Source organism: Drosophila albomicans, chromosome 3 (genome assembly GCF_009650485.2).
Source record: "Drosophila albomicans strain 15112-1751.03 chromosome 3, ASM965048v2, whole genome shotgun sequence".
Taxonomy (NCBI): domain Eukaryota; kingdom Metazoa; phylum Arthropoda; class Insecta; order Diptera; family Drosophilidae; genus Drosophila; species Drosophila albomicans.
In genome coordinates this window covers 39,993,610-40,009,549 of record NC_047629.2, presented here as the reverse complement: position 1 = coordinate 40,009,549, position 15,940 = coordinate 39,993,610, and the positions used below count along the sequence as shown (strand labels likewise).

Below are 15,940 nucleotides of genomic sequence, written 5' to 3'. Positions count from 1 at the left end.
TTTTTATTGTAATCATTGATAATTTCTAAAGCTTTGCTTCGCTTGTAGATTTAACCGATGGACGCCTGCAACAATCGGCAACGCTGCCTGCACAGAATGGCAACAGCAGTCGGGATGACATTGCATTGAGACGCAACACGGAGGCCAGACAATCCGGTAAGTATTCAAACAGTAGTTCCCTTTCCCCTCTTTAGTTGTTGTTAGAGTCCTACAGCTATTTGTGTTTGTTCTACACACACACACACACGTACATTCACGCAACACTCACTCTCTTATCATCATTGTAAAAATGTGTCCCCCTCTCGAAACTCTCAATTCGATTCGATTCAATTTGATTCGATTAGATAATCCGCCACCATTGCCCACAACGATGCCGCCCTTGGGCAGCAGCGCCAGTAGTCATCATCCTCCCACGTCGCATAATCATCAATCGCCACATGCGGCGCAAGTGCAACAACGCATCAATGCGTTCAATGCGGCAGCCAGTCAACAGCAGCAACAACCGGACTACTACAACAACAACATACTGCGACAACAGCAGCAGCAACATCAACATCAGCAGCAGCAACAACATTTGGCATCACCACAGCGTGTGCCATCGTTGAACACTGGACGCATCGATTCGACGCGCAAGTTCATCGAGATGGAGGCGCATGCGCCCGGAAGCATTTACGGCAGCAACAGCAACAATAACAATGGACACAACAACAGCAGCACAACGACGACAAAGCGCACCATTAGCTACTCGAGCAGCGGTGCTAGCAGCAATGGCAATGGTAATATTACCACAACTACAACCACAACAACAACCACACAACAACAAATTGCGAGCAGCAGCCGCACGGTTTGGCATTTAACGAGCTCACCCACATCATCGACCAAATCATCATCGGGCTCCGCTGGGGAGCATAACAATGCCATCAGTAATCCAAGCTACATGGGTCTACATCTAAATAACAATAACGATGGAAACGGTGGTTAGCACACATCCAAAACAGATACATTATCTTCATATATGATATATCCTAACATATAAGACTTTACTCGATATACTTTTCATCTTCAATATTTGTTTTTATGCTTAGTTTGGAATGTATTATTTTAGACGGTTTACTTGCGAGTTGGCTATAAATTTAGCTTGGTTATTGGTTATGGTAGTTTCTAAGTCTACTTTTTAACTTTCTTCTCTCTTTGTTATGCATGCCTATATTATATATTATATCTGTGAAGGTTCTACTGTGAAATCGGTTAAACTAACGCGTCGCTCTTATCTTCGCACGAGTTTACAAAGTATTATAAGAATTATACTCAAATGTCTTTACTTTCCGCTCTCTACGCTGGGTCCCTGTTCTTCCCTGTTATCCTCTGTTACCTATTCCCTTTTCTCTTTGCTCCGGTCTTTTCTTCTTCTACTTTGCACTCACACTCTACATTTTATGTTTTTAATTCATTTGCTTTGCCTTTTAAGTTAAGCTGCATGCGCTTTTTATATACAACGCGCCTTGACTCCTATTATTATCAAACCATACTCACACCTCTCTTTACATTCACAGGTTGGGGCAACAGTCGCTTCGAGAGCAATCGTCCCGTCTCACTGCAGCCGGACTCCATCAGCTTTACCCGTGTGTCTGCCGAAAGTTCCAGCGAGAGCGAAGCCCAGTCCATTTCCTCTGTGTCCGGTGTGAAGGGCAGCAAGAGCAAAGATGAGCGACGCAGCGGCATGTTCCGCATCTTTGGTCGCAAGGGTGGCGACAAGGAGAAAGAGAAGGAAAAGGATAAACGTCGATCCAGTCAAACGCCGCCACAGTGAAAAACAAAACAAATAAACAATTTGCAAACAAATCGTTTCAGCTAAATTAACAAAAAATTGAGACAATTGCATTGAAATAATTGTTTTTGTATTTTTTATATAAATATATAAATAAAATAAATAATATATATTTAATTCGTAATCCAACCACACATTGCGAGCAGTGCAAGCAAACAAAAAAAAACTTAGAAATAAAAAGCGAAAATTACAAAAAAAAAAAACTAAATAAATAAAATGCGAAACAAAAAAAAAACACAATATTATTGATATGCAAAAAATATGTATTTTTAAAATGAGTCTTGAAGTGTAAAACAATTATTATATATAAAGTCAATGTTTTAATTGCATTACAAAATGTAACTGTAAGTTTGTTCGTTGTATGCTTATGCTTAAATATAATTTTCATAAAAACAAAAAGAGAAACAAAACGAAACACAAAAAAAATAAAAACAAACCAATAAAAATATTATATTACATGTGAACAAATTTGTTATGTATTCAAGATGGCGGCATGTGGACAAATGTGTTGTATATTCAAGATGGCGGCGCTTCCTCAGAGAAAGCAAACTTTGTTATGCTAGCACACAACAGATGGCGCTACTAAGGTTTCCATAGCAAAAACTTTAAATAATTTTCTCGCTGCATTTTGTATGCATTTTATTGCTGGCAAGTAAAACTGCGCTTAAATCTATGACATAACATGTCGATATGTATACATAAAAGATCAAAAATATATATATATGTATATATGCAGGTATGGTGAGGGCCCTTCCACCGATTCGGGGTATTCGTTTGCTAGTACTACGAGTAAAATACGAAATAAAAACACTTACAACTAATAACAAATGCAACGCAAACAAGAATAAAGAGTACTCGTTGTCAAGTATACAATTCCAGGTCTACAGCTACTTATATATCGAATGGTTCGCTTCAACTCTAACCATAGTTTTGATACTGCACCAGATTGCCATGAGTTTGTGCCGGCTGCTGATAGTAGGCAGCCTGATGATATAGCTGTGGCGAGGCGGGCTCATTCACCTGTATCTGATGGTAGTTGGTGATGGGCTCATGCTCGACCACCTCGCGCACCGTCTGGAACGGATGGTTGACCACAATGCGACGTTTGTGGAACGTTTCGCTGGTGGCAGCGGCATCGGTGGGTGCCGCAGTGGCGGAAATCACGCGCTCATTTGGCTGCAGGTGACGATTGAGGTGTCCGGCAGCGCCATTGCCCGCTACATCAACATCGAGATTGGGTTGAGCTGGCGTTGGTGTGGCCTGGGTGCTGGGCACTGGAGCTGGGGCTTCAACCAAGCGCTGGAATTGCTGTTGCTGCTGACGTGGTTGTGAGTAGCGTGCGGATTGCTGCTGTTCTTCCTCCACCTGCTGTTGCTGCTGCTGCTTATCGCAGTCGGGCTTCACAGGACTAATGGTTGCTGTGGCCACGATGGATTGATCACGATCGTTTTCATGAGGGATCTGCAAATGAATTTGCGCCTTAGCTGCCTCCTTGCTTTGCACCTTTTGCTCCTGCTTGGGCTGTTCTACCAGGCGACCCGACTCCGCATCGGGATCGTAACGCATTCGTGAATATGGTGCACTATATTCCAGTTCCTCAGCAAGTGGACTGCGCTGCTGCGACGTCTGCTGGCGATAGTAGGATCTGGGAGCAGCTGGACGCACTGCTGACTTGGCGTAGATCACTGTGGGACCCGCATGATTGCGCAAAAAGTTCTTCACTTCGGCAACATGGGCAATCTCTGGCTCAGAGATGCGACGCTCCTTTGGCGGTGGCTGGCGACTGCGACCCAAATAGATGTTGTGCTGCGATGGGGGCAAATGAATCTTATGCTCATGCTTGATGATTTGTGGACGTGGTGCTTCCTCGAGACGCGCTGGCTTCGATTCCACGTTGCCGGCATTGGCATTGGCCAAGAACTCGCCGCTGAAGTAGTCATCGTTGCTCTGGCTGGGATACGACTGGCGATTGAAGTTGTTGCCGCGCTGATAGCTGCGCTGTGGCGGATAACTGGCCTCACTGCGTCCGAAGTCGTAGTTCTGCGGCTCGGGCTCCTGGCGTGTCAGCATGCCGGGAGTGAGATGCTTACGATTGATCTGGAACGTATTGCCATTTCCATCGGTGGCTGTGATTGTGGAACTGGAGCCGGAGCTTGAGCTGGAGCTGGCGACGGGAGCGGGTGGAGCAACTGGAGCAACGGGCTGACGTTTGCCATCGGTGGCATCGCTACCTTGTTGCAGTTGCGCCTCCACAAACTCATCCTTAGGGGCCTGATCGTAACTGGGCATGGTGGTCACACTTGACCCCACGGTAGTCACTTGCGATTGCTCCTTGGCAGCTGGAGCTGGCTGCTCATAGTTTGGTCTGTACTCGTTTGCATTGCTGCTGAAGCCTTGTGTCTGCACCTGACCATTGTTGTTGTAGGCAGCAGCCACAGCGGGATGTGGATGACCCAGGGGCAACAAAGTCTCTCCACGGGGTATCTTGGCCACTGGATGATCCAGCTCAACAACCAATGTGCCAGCTGGCTTGATAACCACACGCTCCTCGATGTCGTAGAACTCCTTTTGAATGGCCGGATGACGTACCTCGTATTTCTTGGCCTTTAACGCCGGCTGCACAATCTGTATGGTCTTGGTGATCAGGGGCCGAGGAGGAGCTGGTTGCACATAGCCACGTTGTGGTGGTGGTGGCAAATAACCACCAACGCTGCCAGATTGATCGTAGTCATCATAACCGGAGTTCTCATCAACTGCTGGTGGATACTGATCCTGATAGTCATCCTGTGCATCATCATAGCTGTAGCCACCTTGATCGTAGCTGGGTCTGTTGTAGCTGGTGCCAGCATCAAAGGCGGGCTCATAGGAAGCAGGTTCATAGCTATTGCCACCTCCCAGCTTGGGATCGTTTGGAATGGCAGCGGGCAACGGAGCTTGAGCAGGTGCACTGGCAATGGGATTGACGCTGCTCGAGGAAGAGCTCGAGGAGCTGGAGCTGCTGCTCACGGGAGCAATGGAAGCGGTTTGGACAGTTTGTGCTGGCGGTGCGGGCTCATAGATGGGTTTGCTGTCCTGCTGCTGTTCCACATTGACACTTTGAGCTTGCTGAGGCGCAGGGGCGGCTACTTGGCGCTCAAACATGCGGAGTTGCTGGGATTTACCGCCACCAATGGATACAGCATCGTCGACAACAATGGGACTGGTATTTGAGATGGAGCTGGAGCTACTGCTGCTGGATTGTGTGTAGCGCTGAGGCGATGGACTAGAGGATTCAAAGACCTGGCGAGATGGTATATAGAGATTTATATTGTAAAGAAAGTTTATAACATATTGTAAAGAAGAGTCAAATAAGTGTAAATATAAGTATGTTAGAGAGTTAGAAATGATCAAATTATTTAAGTCAATTATCAGATAATCAGTTAACGTTGTAGTCAATTGTTAGAGAGTTTAGACTCGACAAATTTGGCAGATTTTCAGTCAACATTTCTTCTTTAATTAAAGTCCAAATTTATGACTTGGGTAGAGTCAATTGTAAATGAGCTATGAGTGAGCAACGAATCAACAGAATCTTTCACATTTTTACTTTAAACATCCATTCGGGTTGTAAGTAAATATGCAATAAGTATTTCAACTATATTCAATTTGTTATAAAAATTGAGTAACTTTTACTTTTTAGTTATGAACACAGTTCCAATTTATAGATATGCTTAAACATTGAGACGCGCTGTTAAATTCTTAAGCAACACTTAAGCATCATGCTATGAGTATGAGTAGCAAATTTTGTAGATGTATCATAAAGATACACCACACTTATGTAAGAAAACTTTTTCATACAGACGGATAGACGATAGAAGAACTTGTGATGTTGCCTACTTGTCACTAAGCTATGATATCCTATCACTCTTTAGGTATATGGTTAAATGTATAACAAAGCCATTATCTTATATCTCTTGTCTACTCACTGTTTCTACAGAAGGTCCATGACTGTGATACGACTGAATATACCGCTCGAATTCCTGATTTTGACGCAGCTGCTGGTTGCGCTGACGGAACTGTCCGCTGTGTGGTGGCTGTTGGTGCAAGGAAGGACGACGATTGTGGCCACGGCGCCGTGGCAGACGACCTTTGATGCCAGCTACCGCAGGAGTAGACTGCAAGCCCAAGCCCTGACGAGGCGACAGCGGTTGCTGTTGCTGTTGTGGTGGCGACTGTGATTGCGGCTGAGCCAGCGGCAACTGTTGCTGCTGCGACGACTGCGATTGCTGTTGTTGCTGCACCTGCTGTTGCTGCTGTTGCATCTGCTGCTGTGGTCGCTCCTGTAGACGTTCAAAGTGCGCGGGACCCGCACGCAGCTCGGCAGGCGCACGTCCATCGACAAATGTGACATCCGCTGGATTCGTAGCCGGCTGTTGGGCTATGGAAATGTTGACATGAGTCGCCGCTTGACTGGCAGCGACCAGCAGCAACAACACAAGCAGCTGACGGCACATTATCGCTCAACTGCAGCTAAAGATCCTCGCTAAACAATCAATCAATCTGTAGTTTATCTGTCTTTCCGGCTGCCTGATTGTTTGACTGAGCACTCGGCGAACGCTTCTCGTTGTGTGACAAACATTTGGCGCATGCGTCGCATATTTATACGGATTTACGCAACTGCGGGAGCTGCTCTCTAACGCTTTGTAGCTACTACTGCGAATTCAATCGATCAGTGTCAATGTCGGCAGAAGCGTGCAAATGTGGCTGAAAACACCCTGTTTAGGGATTGAGATGCTTGCCCCAGTTCTACAATTAAAGGCATTCGAATGATGCACATTGCAACTTAACACTTTTTTGTAGCAGCTTCAATTGTTATAGTTGCTACAGCAGCTACAAACTGATGTGTGGCACGCGCATTTCAATTGCCAAAAAGAAAAATTGCACCAGCTGCCAATGCGCCATAATTGGCAGCTTGCAACATTTTTCACGTAATTGTCGGAAGGTCAGTGCTGTGCGGCCATCGGGGCATCGCCTATGCGGCGTATGAGTGATGTGCGTTCGTTCGATTTGAACTTGAAATTGGCGCATTTAGCAGTCATCAGTTTTGTAAATGAGACGTTGAACTGCTTATTGGAATTTCGAGTTTTGATTTCGATTTTGATTTTGATTTCGTTTAAAAATTTTCGATAACATCGTCCCATGTGTGTTGTTACACATACGCCCCATTGAACATTTTTGGTTGGTCAGGCAAAGTTGCGCAACTGGAGTTGGCAAATAATGCACAGCACCATAAGTTATGCAAAAGATAAAGGTTAATGGCAACACATTTTGATTTTTTGCGAGGGTGTCGCCGGTCGTTCAGTAACTAACATAATAATAAAGCCAAGTAAAGTCATGAATGGCTAAACACACAATCAACAATCCACAAAAACCAACTCAAACAATGCACACTTTACAAATGAATTTCGCAGGTGCTGCTCTCATTCAAAGCCCATAACAATTGCCTTTCAGCTGCACTTTTCCAATCAAGAAATTGCAAATAGAATACGCCGAAGCATTTAATTCTTCTCGACGTCTATTTCATTCATACAGAAATATGAGTCTGTTCGACGTTGAAATTCAACGCAAAACTGGACGACTCGCTGACTGGCTGTTTGTTTTGTTGTGAGTTGTGAGCTGTGAGCTGCATGCGAAACGAGATTCGCAAAACGTGTGAGAGACGGAGACACAGAGAAATGTAACATGAATCTGAACTTGAATGGGACCATTTAAAGGGCGTTTAATTTGTTTTCATTGTGGACTATCAATAGAAGACAAGGGCAGTGAAAGGCACAATTTGCGGACGGCTTCGACTTGAATGTTTTAAAATGCAAAACTCACAAAGGACGCTGGGAAAATATTTGCTTGAAACATGTATCGCATATTTGTTGTCTGATGCAAATAGATAACAAAACTAAAAGCTTGTTGATTTTTTATGCTGTGTATTTGTAGCATACTATAAATGATTTATATTGAATTGACATTATTTCATAAAGATAAACAACACATTAAGGCTAAACTGAAAAGTTGTAATGTACAAAAAGTATTAAATAAAAATTAAATATAAATTTTAGATTGTATTTAAAGCTTAAATATTCATAAAATTCATTTTTTGGTATGGCCGCATTTTACTACTTTTTTTTTTAAATTCTAGTCACTATCGTAATAATTTGAATTTTTTTAAACATTTGTATTGGAAATACTTTGTGACTAACACTTTAAAAGACTTCTTATTAATACTATCCTCGTGATATTCTGAACATTGAATTTGAAATCAAGAGGCTTAAGCCGAATTACCGCCGAAATTAAACTATCTGACATGTGATATAATTACAAATCAAGAGATTATATAATTAACAAAATCTAAGATCTAAAATCTCTTTAAGTTTTCAAGAGTTCTCATGTTATCTGCAATTTCCATGCCATTCAAAAAGTGCAATAAGCAAAACCCTCTTCATTCATCATAAAATAGGCGCCTGCATTCCACATACATACTTTCCATGCCAAAAACTTGAATCTACTCAACACCTCAGTCATGCAGCTTAAAAATGCCAACTATTAATATTAAATTGTGCGAGCTCGAGAGCATTTCTATGCTGTACATTCGAGGAAGAACAACAAAAACTGTCAATGTGACTGGCAGCAGGACTAATAATAGAAGCAGCAACAGCTTATGGTGTATGTATGTATGTGTACGTGTATTTACGAACATATCTCGTACTCCTCAAATAAAGTTCCAGCATAGAAATAGAAGTACACGTCGAAGTGAGTGCTTAAATTAAACTCACTCGACTATGGAGTATGAGAGCGAGAGAGCTTGCTAAACTAATTGTAGAGCAACTACGCACTTGGCAGGACCAGAAGGACATGCGGATCTGTTGGGTAATGGCACAGCACACGTGGGAGCTGTGTGTATTGCATACATAAATAACAATTGGGCGACAAGCGTCGTAGGATCCGGGCGACAATAATAAAAATAAAGCTGAGAACAAATAGAGACTGAGACGCTGATATTTAAATCAGTTGCACGTGGGTGAGGACAACCAAAGGAAAGGCAGACGGAGTTAAGCTGGGGGGCGCCGACTGTTTACTATGCCTTGCCACACCTGATTAAAATCTATTGACACCATAGAGAAACTGGAGCAGCCCACAGGTTACACGCAAGTGGCTAACAAGCGACCGCATAACAAAAGGAAACGGAAATGGCCGCCGCCCTCTGCCACTTAATGAAACCCAATTACACGAGCCAGCATCGACGATGGCGATGGCGACGTCGGATGGCAAACAAAAACAGCTGCAGAGCCGATGGCGCAGCTGCCGCTACACCTGTTAACGCTATTTGCATTTTTCCTTGTATACATCGCACACACTCATACATACATATATTTTATTATTATCAACGCGCTGCCGATGTCGATGCCAATGCGACGCGACTCATCGTCCTCCCTCTGCCGTTTTATGCAAGGACATGCGCAAACAACACCCCGCCCACCTGTGCCGACACTCGGCCGCCACTCGGCCCAAGCCCAAGCCAAGACCCCAGTCACCCTCACACCCCAACTCCAGTCGAGTTTACCACCACATCCACTAACCCATCCGAGACCCCGCCGACTGCTCCTGTTGGGAGTATAAATAAGACGCAGCCTCGCGCACACAGCCTCAGTTGCTGGAACTGTGTGTTGCTCGTTGCTCGTGGCCTCCTGTTTCGTCCTGTTTTCTCGCGTTCCTGTTTCACAACTCAAGTGGTATCCTGTTATTATTGTGCTACGAGCTGCCGCTGCAAACTGTTGCAAGCTGATAAACGGAATTCTTACCGTCGGAAGTTATTGTTTTCATGTGTTTACCAATTGCCGGTCTAGGCATCATTTGATTACTTGCGGAGTGCTGAACTTGGTCAATTGTCAAGCAGGTAAGCTATCACTTTCATGAGCTGGACAGCGCCCATTCAGTGTTGAAATTAGATTAGGCATATTCTGGGATTTATATAAACAAGTGTGTTACTCGATTTGTTTACTATATAAATGAGGCAGGCAGTAATAAAAAAATATAAAAATTTTATTACATTTTCTATATTATTTTCAATCGTAAATGTACATAATTTGTATTTAAATGTGGTTCAAATTAATTTGGTTCATTCAGTGCTCAGCAGTTTAACTCTTTTGCCAAAGCAACAACAAACTACGACCTCATTACTGTTCGCAGTAATGTAAACAAGCGACGCTTTCCAACACTGCAGCCGTTATTGCAAGTGCAAGGCGCTTTCCCCATTTGAATGCAAGTGCTGCCAGACTACGCAAAACTGCAAGTTTGCATACAGCATAACGACTGACTAAAAGCGAATGTGATTTAAATACAGGTTGCAAGAAGTACACGTAGCAAACGCATATGAATCATATGGCATTAATACTGGCAAAATAAAAAGCACAAAACAGAAAGTAAAACAGAGAGAGAAAGCAGGAGAGCGAAAACCAACCCCTAAAAAGCATGAGTGCGATAAGCGACGTTAGCTTTTGTAAGGGTTCGTTTTTCAGTTGAATAGCAAACTTCGAGGCGTACGGTTCGCATTCGGTCGCGTTTCTCATTTCTCCAACAATTTTTAGCAAACTTCTCACACACACACTCTCTCACACACATTCGATAGGCCACCCAGCGTGTCGCAAAGCCAAAGCTAAAGCCAGACAGCAGATACCCCGCAACATTCGCATTCGCTCGCTCGTATAACGAAAGTGTTTGTTTTCTCTCTGTGTGTGTGTGAAACTAAACTTTTCGTGTCTGTGTGTCAGTGCGTGCGTTCGTGTGTGTGTGTGTTTTTCTCGACTTTGTCGACGTTCTGCCAAAAAAAAAGCCAAAATTACATACATTCATACTGTATAGTATATACTCAGTATATTGAGAGGAGAAAGTGCAAAGATGGCCGAAAATTGCCCAAAATGCAAGAAATCAATCAATTCGAAGGATGCAATCATCATTTGCAATTCGGATGACTGCCTTAAGAAGTTCCACCGTACGTGCGTTAACATCGATGATGCGATGTATGATTTGATACAGAAGAATCCAATGATATCATTTAACTGTGATGAGTGCCGCAATCAGACGCCAAAGGCATTGTCCGCCAAGCTGCACACCATCGAGGAGAAGGTGAACAAGGTGTGCAATGGCGTTAATCAAATCCAGGGCCGCATGTACCAGCAGTATTTCCAATTTGGCAACCAGCCCGTCAACAATCTCGATGGCAAAAAGCACCCGCAACAGAATAATCTCATCGTCGTCGGCAACAATTGCAATTCGGATCGATTGCAGGTCGTATGCGACTACGGACGTTGGGTGCAGGTGGGCAAATTTGCTACAAATACCAGCGAGGATGATATTATTGAGCATTTGGCCGAGGAGCTGAAGATCAACAAGAATCTGGTGAAGTGCACCAAACTGGTGAAGAACGATGCCAATTTGTCGCAGCTTTCATATTGTAAATTCAAAATATCCATTCCCGACTATCGTTTCAATGAGCTATTCAACGAGGCGATTTGGCCAAGTGGTGTTATGGTTAGCCCCTTCACGCCACGCTCTCAGCTGAATCAGAATCGCATATAAAACGGAAACGGCGGCGAGAGATGACGAAGAAACAGAGACGACAGAGCAAATGGGGAGAGAGCGCGCCTGCGCTTCACTTCACGTGGGGGCAGGGGGGTGCATTGCACCAAAAGAGAGGACGCGAGAGAATGAGAGAGAGCGCAAGGATGAGAGTGAGGGTTGCTTGCCGGTCGGACAGCGACAATAGCAACCAGAGCAACAACATCAGCAACATCAACAACAACAACAGCAGTTTTCATTCGATAATGTTTTTGCCGTCGCCGTCACTTTGTGGAGGTGTTCGGGGGGGTTGCCTCACACTGTATGCAAATTTTTTGACAACTGACAACACAACTCGAAAACTTTGCCCAAAAACAACTTTAAAAACTTATTCAGAATTAAACAAACAATACAATTAATTACTTAACGAATTAAATTTAAAAATGCATTTTCAAATGTTTAAGCATTGAGAAACCACAAACCAAAAAAAGTAAAGTAAAAAAGTTCGTAAATGCGAAGCAAAGTCAAAGTCAAATATTAGTCATTTATGCATAACTGTCGTATATTTAAATTACATTAAATTTAACGCAAGAAAAAAGTAAAAAACCAAACATAATGCAAATATTAAACCAAGCAGTCAGTATCTATTTAAATACCAAAACCAAATAAGTAAAAACAAAATGAATATTTAAAAGCATATTACAAATATTTAAACTATTTAAGCAAAGAGCACTTACAGCATTTTGTTTAATCAATTTCGTTTATTTTTTTCAGTTTTACTAATATTTTGTGTTCTATGGTCTTTTATGTGTACATCCCCGAAACAAGTTTTAAACCAAAGCATTAACTTAACAAATACTTAAACTTATCAAATATATTCAGCTATATTGTATTCATATGCGTAGTTTGAGGCATTTTCAAAGCTTGTTCTCAAAAATATTTAGAAATTTTGCGAACCAATGATAAAAATTGTAAAACCTATTCAAAACAAAATTATGTATGTATTTGTGTATTCCAAAAAAATAAAAAACAAAAAACAAATGAATATTGAAAAACCAAAAATACAAATAACAATATAAATTGCAAAAAAAAAATGCAATTGCAATTATAGAAACTTGTTCAACACAACTGTAAGCGGTTGAGGTTTGAGAATTCGTGAAAAAAACGCAGCTGGGCAAAAATTGTTGCAATAAACTCAACTCATGAATATAGAGAAAGTAATAAACAAATACTAAATATATATATTTATTTATATATATTTCATAATTGATGTATTTTTTTAAAGTGAAGCCCCGTTTCGCTAAACCACACACCACAAACACATCACAAAGCAAAACAATACAATATACAATACCAGAAATCAGTAATATTATATTTTCATTGATCGCAGCTCCCAGACACGTTAAGAGATATTGGATAATTGGGAGTCAATTGGGCAGGGAATGTGTCTGGGGTGAATGCATCGATAAAGCAAGGAACGACAGCAAAATGTAGAGAAACAAATAAAACACATATATTATATATTTAGTATACAACAATATGCATGCATGTATTTATGTCAAACTTTTTCAATAAATTCTACAAAAAAAATAAACTTAAATATTTGTAAAATTATTATATTTTGGGTTAGATGATTGATTGCAAAAGTGAGTAATACTTAACTTCACAAATTTTAATTTAAAGAATAAATTTAGCATGTTAACTGATCTCAAGATAGAATAAATAAATAATTGAATTTGGGACCAACTATTTCTGTAGCAGCTGAGAACAAAATTGTCTAACTCAAAATACCATGTGATGAGGTTATATGTATATTTGATATATCAAATACCTACACCTTTAATGGACTCTGCCTTTTGCTACTGTACGATATTATAAACCAATCTGCTATGTCAATATACAAAGCGACAGATATATAGTATAGATTCTGTAGTATAGATTCTATAATATAGATTCTATAGTTTCACTGAGATGCAGATATGAAATTGAAGTGGTAAGTTTCTTAGAAATATATAAAAATCAGGATTGACTTTTGGACATGCATTATTAAATAACTCTTTGCTAGGATATAAAAGTGAACAATGCTCTGAAATGGTATCAGGTGTTTTTATTGAAAACTCACATAAAATTCAAATCCATATTAAATACGATTATTTACAGCATTATGACCAACTCGAAGCGCAAGCAGCCCCCCACACCCAAAGCCTCAGATACTTCTTGCACAGACAGCAGCGAAAAATCTGCAGCCACAGATGAAGTGAGTTACACAACCGAATCACAGCAGGAGAACCAACCGGATAACGACAAGGAAGAGGAGCGGAAGCAAAGGGAAAAACAACTACCGGAGAGCACTCAAACAGCTCAACTGTTTAAAGTGTGTTTTGGACATGAGCTGCATAACTTTAAGAATCTGAATAGTTTTACGTGTTGGCTGCAACGTCCTGTCGACGGCGCCGCTCTGGGTGTATTTCGGATGCTGTACGGCGCCAGCATGTTGATTGACATTGCCGAGGAGCGTGGCGGGGGGCAGCTGGATGTGCGCTTCGGTGAGCCACAACACTGTCACTTCCCCCTTTTCAACGGCATGAGGGCATTGGAGTATCCACTGATGGGTTGCGTCTATCTGTGCATGTGGCTGGGCGCATTGGGAATTATGCTTGGTTATCGCTTTCGCTGGAGCTGCTTGACCTTCATCAGTTGTTATTGGTACATCTTTCTGCTGGACAAGCCGGCGTGGAATAATCACAGCTATCTATTTGGTCTGGTGGGCACGTTGCTGCTCTTCACCCAAGCACACAGTTACTGGTCGGTAATTGGTTTTGATTTTACCTTTTAACTGACTGAAAGCTCTTTTACACACTTGACTTTGCAGTTCCCTAGACAGCTGGCTGAAGCCAGAGCTGCGACAGCCCGTGCCGTATTGGAATTACTTCATCATTAAATTTCAGTTCTTCATACTCTACATGTATGCGGGACTGAAGAAGTTCTCGCTGGAGTGGCTGTCTGGCTATGCTATGTCCAGTCTCAGCGAGCATTGGGTATTTGCTCCTTTCCGACAACTGCTCGATGGGGAAATCATTGATCTGCTGATCATTCATTGGTTTACGGCAATATTTGATTTCTCCATTGCCTTCTTTATGACCTGCGAGCGTACACGTCTCTTTGCCACGCCTTTTATGATCAGTTTTCATCTGATGAACTCGCGTCTCTTTGTCATAGGTAAGTCGCGGTATGTTTACAATGTTTTCGTATCTAAATTTATCCTCTTTTATAGGCATGTTCCCTTGGGTCTGTCTGGCGGAAGTGCCGCTCTTCTTTGGCTTCAGCTGGCCTCGACGCATACGCTCCCTAGGCAAGTCAGTAAAGTTGCCATTCAATGAGAAACCAGATCAGCATAAAGCTGGCTTTAGAGCTCAATTACGTAGCTGTCTCATACTCTTCTATTGCGCGCTCCAATTGTTCCTGCCTTATTCGCACTTTATCACAAAGGGTTACAACAATTGGACCAATGGATTGTATGGTTATTCCTGGGACATGATGGTGCATTCCTACGACACGGTGCTGACCTCCATTAAGATTGTGGACAATGAAAATCAGCAGGTGCATCATTTAAATCCCTATGCATTCACCGAGTACGATCGCTGGACTAAATTTGCTGACATGGCTGTGCAGTATGCCAAATGCATAGAACGGAATATACACGAGGACTTGGCCAAGCATCCGCAGAACAGTCCGTTGACCAGTACCAACATATCCATTTACTTTGACATTTGGTGCTCGATGAACGGACGATTTCAGCAGCGCACCTTTGATCCACGCATGGATCTACTAAGGGCACCATGGTCGCCTTTCAAGAGCACGCCCTGGTCGCTACCGCTGCTCAACGAGCTGAATCATATGCGTCCGAAACTTAAGACGATTGCTAACGAAGTGCTTGCCTGGAATAACTATTCGGATGTCATATTTGTGGCTGATTTTCCAGGCCTAACACTGAGCAATTTTATCGCTCCAGCGCTGTACAATTGCACATTGACAATTCTGGAAGGTAATGTGCGCTACAAGAGTGCCAACGATGAGGAGTCATACTTTTTGACAGCTGGCAAGAGCATTGGCCTGGAGAGCAATTCCACGCATACTGTAACCACCATTGGCCAGAAGCCAGCCTCCTATTTGTACACATACGTCAATCGTACTATGCAGGAGGAGGAGAGCCTGTTGGATGAGCCCATTCCGCCCAAGGAGCGTCCAATATTGCCCATCTGGCGGGAGCTCAAGCAGCGAGTGGCCAACTACCAACAGTTCCTTATGCATCTGGCCAATTGTGTGCTCTACTTGGTGTACGATGTTCCCATTCCGATGTCCGTAAGAGAGAGAAATTAAGAATGAAGCAGCTGAGATCCTTTTCCATTTGCTACCATGCCTATTTCCTTGCCTATCCCTAAGTGTCACAATATTGTGTGGGTGATAAAACTGATAATAAATGTTTAATGTTATACAATCGAAAGTTGTTCAAGCCGAGGAAGAGAA

At 42.5% G+C, this 15,940-nt stretch overlaps 4 protein-coding genes across 8 annotated transcripts in view; 3 read left to right on the top strand and 1 right to left on the bottom strand.

Annotated features, from left to right (window-relative positions):
* The window catches only part of LOC117569421 (spectrin beta chain, non-erythrocytic 1), a 40,283-nt gene extending 38,464 nt beyond the window's left edge, over window positions 1-1,819 (top strand). For 2 of the 4 annotated variants that reach the window (XM_034250576.2, XM_034250575.2), the window contains 3 exons: window positions 49-156; window positions 345-977; window positions 1,554-1,819. In XM_034250576.2, coding sequence (XP_034106467.1) covers window positions 49-156; window positions 345-977; window positions 1,554-1,810 — 998 coding nt within the window. In that variant the 3' untranslated portion in view covers window positions 1,811-1,819. The remainder of the gene's footprint in view (window positions 1-48; window positions 157-344; window positions 978-1,553) is intronic. The other 2 variants (XM_034250578.2, XM_034250580.2) reach the window with 2 other exon arrangements.
* A 639-nt stretch (window positions 1,820-2,458) lies between these two features.
* On the bottom strand, window positions 2,459-7,096 carry LOC117568778 (ataxin-2 homolog). Its single transcript, XM_034249616.2, has 2 exons — window positions 5,791-7,096; window positions 2,459-5,107 (listed from the first exon to the last, which is right to left on the bottom strand). Exons 1-2 carry the CDS (start codon window positions 6,316-6,318, stop codon window positions 2,747-2,749), a joined length of 2,889 nt encoding a protein of 962 aa, XP_034105507.1. The 5' UTR covers window positions 6,319-7,096; the 3' UTR covers window positions 2,459-2,746.
* Window positions 7,097-9,278: 2,182 nt separating this feature from the next.
* Window positions 9,279-15,864, top strand: LOC117572402 (vitamin K-dependent gamma-carboxylase). 2 transcript variants are annotated; one of them, XM_034255183.2, is made up of 4 exons: window positions 9,279-9,752; window positions 13,574-14,218; window positions 14,286-14,632; window positions 14,688-15,864. In XM_034255183.2, exons 2-4 carry the CDS (start codon window positions 13,578-13,580, stop codon window positions 15,791-15,793), a joined length of 2,094 nt encoding a protein of 697 aa, XP_034111074.1. In that variant the 5' UTR covers window positions 9,279-9,752; window positions 13,574-13,577; the 3' UTR covers window positions 15,794-15,864. The 2 variants fall into 2 exon arrangements, with proteins under 2 accessions (XP_034111074.1, XP_051861436.1); XM_052005476.1 differs by lacking the exon at window positions 9,279-9,752 and having other exon boundaries at window positions 13,485-14,218.
* On the top strand, window positions 10,368-12,912 carry LOC117572407 (uncharacterized). Its single transcript, XM_034255189.2, has one exon. It carries the CDS (start codon window positions 10,754-10,756, stop codon window positions 11,432-11,434), a length of 681 nt encoding a protein of 226 aa, XP_034111080.1. The 5' UTR covers window positions 10,368-10,753; the 3' UTR covers window positions 11,435-12,912.
* Window positions 15,865-15,940: the final 76 nt, after the last annotated feature.